Here is a 7,934-nt window from a genome sequence, read left to right as displayed (position 1 = left end):
TCAAAGAACCAACTTCTAGTTTTGTTGATCTGATCTACTTTTTTTCTGGTTTCTAATTCATTGACCTCTCCTCTAATCTTAATTATTTCTCTTCTAATGCATGGCTTAGGCATCCTTTGTTGATTTTTCTCTAGTTCTTTAAGGTGTAGAGTTAGTTGGTGAATTTGGGATTTTTCTATTTTTTTGAGTGAGGCTTGGGCAGCTATATATTTCCGCCTGAAGACCACCTTTGTAGTATCCCATAGGTTTTGGACCAATGTGTTTTCATTCTCACTGGTTTCCATGAATTGTTTAAGTTCTTCTTTGATTTCCTAGTTGACCCAAACATTCTTGAGCAGAGTGGTCTTTAACTTCCAAGTGTTTGAATTTCTGCCAAATTTTTTCTTGTGATTGAGTTCCAGTTTTAAAGCATTATGGTCTGAGAATATGCAGGGAATAATCTCAATCTTTTGATATCGGTTTAGACCTGATTTGTGACCCAGTATGTGGTCTAATCTGGAGAAAGTTCCATGTGCACTCGAGAAGAATGAGTATTCTATTGTTTTAGGGTGGAATGTTCTGTAAATATCTATGAGGTCCATCTGGTCCAGTGTGTCATTCAAAGCTCTTGTTTCTTTGTTGATTTTCTATTTAGATGATCTGTCTATTGCTGAGAGTGGACTATGGGTTTCCTACAATTAACATATTGTTATCAATTTGACTCTTTATTTTGGTTAACATTTGGCTTATGTAGATGGCTGCTCCCATGTTGGGGACAGATATTTACAATTGTTAGATCTTCTTGTTGGATAGACCCTTTAAGCATGATATAGTGTCCTTCTGTGTCTCTAACTACAGTCTTTAGCTTAAAATCTAATTTGTCTGATATAAGAATTGCTACCCCAGCTTTCTTTTGAGGTCCGCTGGCATGGAAGATGGATATTCATCCTTTCATTTTCAGTCTGGATGTATCTTTAGGTTCAAAATAAGTCTCTTGTAGGCAGCATATGGATGGGTCCTGTCTTTTTATCCAATCTGCAACCCTGTGCCGTTTTATGGGAGCATTTAGGCCATTCATGTTGAGAGTGTTTATTGAAAGATATGAATTTATTGTCATCATGTTGCCAGTGAAGTCCTTGTTTCTATAGATTGTCTCTGTAAATTTCTTTTCTATATCACTCTTGGGGGTCTTTCCCCTTTTATAAAATCCCCCTTAATATTTCTTGCAGGTCCAGCTTAGTGGTCACATATTCTTTCAGTTTCTGCTGGTCTTGGAAACTCTGCATCTCTCCATCCATTCTAAATGACAGCCTTGCCAGATAAAGTGTTCTTGGCTGCATATTTTTCTCATTTCGTACCCTGAATATGTCTTGGCAGCCCTTTCTGGCTTCAGGTCTCTGTGGGAAAATCTGATGTTATTCTGATGTTCCTCCCTTTGTACATAAGGAATCTCTTCCCCCTAACTGCCCTTAAGATGATTTCCTTGGTTCTAAGATTTGCAAGTTTTACTATTACATGCTGTGGTGTTGGCCTCTTTTCCTTGATCTTGGGAAGGGTCCTCTCTGCCTCTAGGACACAAATGTCTGTTTCATTCCCCAGATTAGGGAAGTTGTCACCTACAATTTGCTCAAATGTATCTTCTAGTCCTCTCGCTCTCTCTGCACCCCCTCGGGGATCCCAATAATCCTGACATTGGAATGCTTCATGGTGTCACTTATTTCTCTGATTCTATTTTCATGGATTTTGAGTTGTTTTTCCCCCGGCCTCCTCTTTTTCCTTCTTGTCTATTAATTGGTCTTCTAGATCACTAATTCTTTCTTCTGCCTTGCTTACCCTAGCTGTTAGATTATCTAGATTGGATTGGATCTCATTGATAGCATTTTTAAGTTCTGCCAGTTCGGCTTTCATTTCTGCCCTTAGAGACTCTATGTTGCCATTAATCAATTTCTCCACTCTAGCTATTGTCTTCACAATTGCAACCCTGAATTTCATCTCCAACATCTTGGTTATATCTGTATCCATTTTGAGTCTTTCCTATTTTGGGGATTCCTCCTCCTAGTCATTCTGTTGAGGGGTGATTGAGGGAATGTACAGTCCAAATCGTTGACCACAACCCAAGCAAGATGCACCTATTTTCTAGGGACCTTAGGGTTGCTGGCCTCTTGTTCTCCCAGCCTGTCTTCTGGGGGAGGGGCCTGCCATGCTGTTACTCAGGCAACCCTGTTTGAGCAGAGTTGTCCTGTCCCCTGTGTGTGGGGGGGGGGAGAATGGGCTTAGTGAAAACTGGTTTTGGGGGGCTTTTGTTCTCTGGCAGCTTTCCCTGGCAACTTTCTGTGTCTCTTTTGAGAGTCAGAGCAGAAGGGATTGTTTCCAACCCTCTGCCTCAGAGCAGAGAGATTGCAGTCTGTTCTTCAGTGATCTCTCCAGGCCACACTATCTCTATTTCTGTCTGTGCTGCTATAAACTGCAGAATCCTGGTCTGTGCGCCCCTCAGCAGGGCTCCCAGTCCTCGCCTCCAGGTCCGGGCACATCTCTGCCCTTTGTGCTTCTAAAACCGCCAGCCACCCCAGTTTGCACACAGCCCCACCGCTCTGGGTTTCATTTTGGGGGGCTGCCCTAAAGTCCTTTCCCCGTCGCTACCATTCTGCAAGTCTGTGCCCTGTCCTCAGCGCAGGAGGATATTGCTCACCACTGGTGTAGGATCCTCACAGCTCCCTCCCACTTCCATTTATCCTCTGACATCTGCCCATGGAATCATGGCTCCCTGCTTCATACCTCGAAACCAACTGCCTGCCATATTCTGTTTGTAGAGACCCAGATCTATCTTCTTACATCTCAGGCTGATTTTGTGGATGTTCAGAGTGGTCCCCAGTGGATATCCAGCTCAATTCAGGGGACCTGTTGGAATAGGGTCCCCTAGTCCTCCACCATCTTTTTCCCACTCAGCTTTGTTTGACACTCAAAACCATCCATGTGTTGGCCTCCCTCTCCAAAGATGTGTCCTCAAAGTCTTTCTATACCACCACCTCCCCCTTGGATTTCCTTTCTCCTCCTGCTCAAGCTTGAAACTACTCCCCTCCTTCCCAGAAATTCATACCATAGCTCAGTGTTCAGAACATTGGTTTTAGAGTCAGACATATCCAGTTCAAAACCCTGTTCTGCCAACTACAAGCTGTGCAACCTTAAGATGATTACCTAACAGCTCTGTGTCTCAATTTTCCTATCAACAAAATGTAAGGGGAAACCTATCTGTGGAAAAATTGTGAGGGTTAAGTGGAATAATGCCCAGCTTACAATATGTGATCCATCTCACTACCAAATCTGTGTGCTCACCAGCTGGAATTCTGAGTGACTTCTCCAGTGAAAGTCTCTAATGGGGCCAGTGTAACTGAGCACTCCTTGAACACTGTAGCCGTGGGCTTCCAATGAGGCAGAAAGCTTATAAGCATGTGCTTTCCTGCCCTGTGCAATGGCTTCCACATTTTCTGCCCAGACTGTGCTTCCTCAGAGAGGCCTCTCCTGGTCTTTACCTAAAATCCCCATGCACTTCCACTTAATGTCTATACCTCATCTTCTTTATTTTCATCACAGCACTTTTCACCATATGAAATAATGTCTTTCTTGCTCACTTTCTTGTCTATCTTCACACTAGAAAGTGAAGTCCCCATGGCAGTTCCACACAGGCAGGATCCACATGGGCAATTCCACATCAGCAGGTTTACACAGGTGGATCTACATGGATAGGGTCCCTATGGTAGGTCCACATGGGCAAGTGCATGACAGTAGGTCCATAAAGTGGGGTCCACATGGGCAGGGTCCACACAGATAAGGTCCCCATGGCAGGTCCCTATAGGCAGGGTCCACACAGGCAGGATCCGCAAGGGGTAGAGTCCCCATGGCAAGTCCATATGGCAAGTTCATGTGGCAGGGTCCACACAGGTCCACATAGTCTCATTCTTTGTCTTCCCCAGCATCATGAACAGCATCTGGTGCAGTCAAATAAATGCACAAAAGAAAGAATCTCTGCCTCTCTGAAGTACCTCCATCTTCATACCCAGCTCAGATCCCTCGGCTCCCACAAGGTCTTGTGAATAACTCAGTCCACAGTAATTTGTCCTCATTTGAAGCACTGTAACAAATCTCCAACTATATTCAGCTGAATCCCTATGGCCATTGTCTATGCCACGTTCAGGTTGTGATATTTCTTGTGTTGTTAAGTATTATCTGTATTTGACTATGAAGTTATTTCTTATATGTGACATTGGCATTCATACCTTGTGTGATTATTTACCATATTTCCCAAATCAGACTATAAACTCCTTGAGGCCAAGACATACTTTTGCATATCTCCCAGAATGATTCAGCACAACACTTTCCATGTGATGCACTAACAAATATTCATTTACTTATTGACCTCTAATAGGTACCTGGCACAGTTTTCAATGCCAGGGATGCGCTGTCCCTAAATAATTAATTGAGTGACATTATTCAATATTTCAGTGTGTAGGTTTGGAAGAAGTGGCTCTTGGCTCTCTTGGAAGGCATTAGAGAGCTGGTCCAACCAGAGACTGTCAACTTGTTGTCTGAGTAACCTCTGATGTGTCACAAACTCTCAGAGATTTTCCAGTCTGTTAAACAGAGATAACACTTTTCTTTCAGAATCATGAAAGAGATATATAATAACACCTTATAAACTGCTAAGTTCCATATAAATATCAATTGTTCCTATTACCACTAGAATAACATAATTTAAGCCTAAACTGGAGCCATTGTGAATAAAATGCATTCAATTATACCACTACTATCTTATTATCCAAAGATAATAAGAAATCTGATTTTGGCTGTCACAGTGTACTGAGTGACAACCTTTGAGTAGGACCTCACATTGCCAAATGCCAGCATTCCAGCCAGCATTCCTGGGCGGGAGTGGGGGGGAAGGGGACTGCTGCTACCTCAGAGGGAATGCTTGTACCAAGCATTACAAGTTTACCTGCTGCTGGACATCAGAAAAGGCTAGGGGCCATGAACACAGAGCCCCAGCCCATCCAGAGCAGCTCCCCAAGTTTCTGTAATGACACTATTCTTTGAATGCTCAAATCTCTGTTATCAAACCACCCCTTAGGTAGCCTGCTGGAATCAGAGATACTTGAGCTTGGTGGTGCTGCCATCCATGGCCAGGCATTTGATTGATACAAATGTGCCTCACGTACAAAGGTGTGTACTCCCATTAGGATTCACATGTCTCTCAGTAAGTCACTGCCTTTCTTCCCCAAAACTCAGGCCTCAGCTTCCTGTGCGAGGGTCACCTCCTGCCTTCAGGCTAGCTTCACTCTGTCTATTCTGAGTCAAGCAGTGCTCTCTTCCCACCTCACCCCTCCACTGAGGCCTGAGGCTTGTTGCTCCAACACACATCACTGGTGTGGGAGGGGCAGGTCCACAGGTGATATTATCTGTTTTTAAACAGTTTCCACAAGTCACCTCCTACTAAGAATCACAGAATCTCAGAGATGGAAGTAGGAACCCCTCCCATCCAGAGCAGGGCTACCCTTCAGAAGCTACCCAAAAGGGGTCCTTTGGCCTCTGCTCTAAACATCCTGGATGAATCAATAGACCATCTCCTACCTCACCTCTGAGCAAATACTTTTGTTGGGTGGAAGTCATGACAGAGCTTGCTAGTCATCAGGTTACTGATGGAGCAGCACCAAGGAGCCAAGCTTCAATTTTCTATAAGCCTGGGTGTGTCCAGAGGCCCAAGTGTCCCTTCCTTTGAATGGTGGTGATTTCTAAGGCAGTAGAATATGATGCCAATTCTGAAAACATGGACTTTGGAGTCAGACAGATCCTGGTTCAAATCTCATCTCCCTCACTCACTATCCGGAGACCTTGGACATTCACTAGCTGTGCAACTTTAGGCAAGTCACTGAAACTCTCTGAACCCCAGTTTTCTCAGATTTAAAAAAATGAGGGAAGTAAAGTCTAGATTTTGAGATTACCATGGGGATCAGCTGAGAGAATGTATGTAGAGTGCTTAGCCCTGTGCCTGGAACAAAGGAAGTGCCCAATAAGTGGCAGCAATTGTTCCTATTATCACCACCAGTATTACCATCTCCTGCATCCGTGAACCACAGGGATGTCATTCTCCCTGTTTCCTCTTTCCTCAAGTGAGGAAGTAAGATCTATGCCCACAGGTCTGGGCTTCAGACCTCAGGATGACCCTGCCACCACCATCACAGCCACCTCTAGAGAATAACATAGCCATGCTTCTGAGCATGGCTCATTGCACCCTACAGAGTCCCAGACGTCCATGACTGTTGGTCGGGCCTTGGCTGCATGGATGAGGCCTGAAGAGGGAGCTTCCCAGGCTCCTGGAAGGTTCAGCTTGGAAAAGTTTCCTCACCCAGCAAGCAAAGCAGTGGGTTGATAATCCTGTAGCAAAAGAAAGTCTCAGATTGCCTGATTCCAAAGTCTTGGAGAATTGCAGATCCAAATCTTTGCCACACAGCAGCTTGTGCAGGGCCTAGTGGGCCAGAGGGTGAGCACAACAGCCAGAAGGCTCTGGAAAGTTTCAGGGAACCAGAAAAAGCAGTTAGGAGTATAAGCCAGCAGTGGGACACCCAGTCATCTCCATCATGCACTGGCTGAGTGACGGAGCAAGTTACTTATCCTCAGTTTCTCTTCTGTAAAATGGAGTAACAGCACCTACCCCCATTGAGTCATTGTGAGAATGCCATGAGGTGGTGCATGTCACGTCAAGTCTTTAGAACACTGTCTGGCTCCATTTGTGATTTCTGCTATCATAATTAAGTACCAGGAAGCCACTCTTGTTCAGGCATGAATTTGACTTTTCTCCCTTTTAGGTATGCCAAGCCAGGGCTAAGTGAGAGGTAGTGGACAGGGTAACAGAACGCAATAATAAACACACAAATGAAAGAATACGAAACGAAGTGTTCTTGGGAGGTAGAAGCTTTATTATGACATGGATATTTATTAAGCACCAACTGTGTGCAAGCCTCTGCCACGGTAGGGTCCAATATTCCACCCATGGTGCTCACGTTCCCGGGGAGGATAACACGGGGGTCAGAGTTTGGTGGGGCTGAGAACAGCGTGGGTTTTGGAACATCCAGTGCAGGTAGGTTTACGGGGAGGTGGAGGGGAGCACACTCCAACCTAGTCCCTTGCGGGAGCACAGTAACACGCAGCAGGGACTCCAGTGGGGAAGCAGGGCTCAGCGGGCAGCCTCCGGCAGCTTACAGGGCGGCGGGGGCTTCAGCAGCCGCCACAGCACCCTTGGCTCTGGACGTTGCTGGAGCTCTGACTGCCACCTCCGCAGCAGCTGCAGCACCCGCTCCGACGCTGTCGGCGGCGTCTTCTGGGGAAGCAGCCACAGCCGCTGGAGCCACAGCAGCCGCTGGAGCCACAGCAGCCGCCGGAGCCACAGCAGCCGCCGTCCGAACCGCAGCAGCTGCAGCAGGAGGATGAGGCTGCGGGTGCGGGAGCAGGACACGGAGCGGGGTCCTGGGCACACCCCTTGGAAAAGCCCTTGGCGGAAGCTGCGCTCTGATGGGAGGACATGGTGGAGCTCAGCTCGTCACGGCGAACCTGGAAGACAAGAAGCCTTTTACAGGCTGGCAGGCCTTTTCGCCCCAACAACTGAACTCAGGGCTTTAGAGATTTGGTTGGCTTTGTGAGCAAGCTAGCCTGGCCTGGTGCAGGGGAGAAAGGAGGGGAAGCAAAGAAACACACCCCAACCAGGTGTTTCCAGTGAGTTAAACAGGCATAAAGCAGGGAACAGTCTGCCGAGAATCAATGGGTTTCCATTTTCTCCGACTAAAATAAGGACCACCCAAGTGCTCCACAGTGGAAGCTAAAGAAGATATGATGGCAATTTATCTGCATGATCCAGTCCAAACTCTTCCTTTGGCTCTTTTCTCTCCCCCCATTTCCCTGTGGCCACA

General features: G+C 46.2%; 1 protein-coding gene across 1 annotated transcript; it reads right to left on the bottom strand.

The window, feature by feature from the left end:
• Window positions 1-6,545: 6,545 nt before the first annotated feature.
• On the bottom strand, window positions 6,546-7,934 carry CRCT1 (cysteine rich C-terminal 1). Its single transcript, XM_034990099.1, has one exon. The coding sequence runs from the start codon at window positions 7,549-7,551 to the stop codon at window positions 7,246-7,248; it is 306 nt and encodes a 101-aa protein (XP_034845990.1). The 5' UTR covers window positions 7,552-7,934; the 3' UTR covers window positions 6,546-7,245.

Source organism: Mirounga leonina, unplaced genomic scaffold, assembly GCF_011800145.1.
Source record: "Mirounga leonina isolate KUSES-001 unplaced genomic scaffold, KU_Mleo_1.0 Mir_493, whole genome shotgun sequence".
Lineage (NCBI taxonomy): Eukaryota > Metazoa > Chordata > Mammalia > Carnivora > Phocidae > Mirounga > Mirounga leonina.
Note: the sequence above shows the minus strand (reverse complement) of the source record. Positions and strands in the feature narration are given on the sequence as shown.

Coding starts and splice junctions, on each gene's coding strand:
- CRCT1 (XM_034990099.1), bottom strand. CDS start 7,551: ATGTCCTCCCATCAGAGCGCAGCTTCCGCCAAGGGCTTTTCCAAGGGG.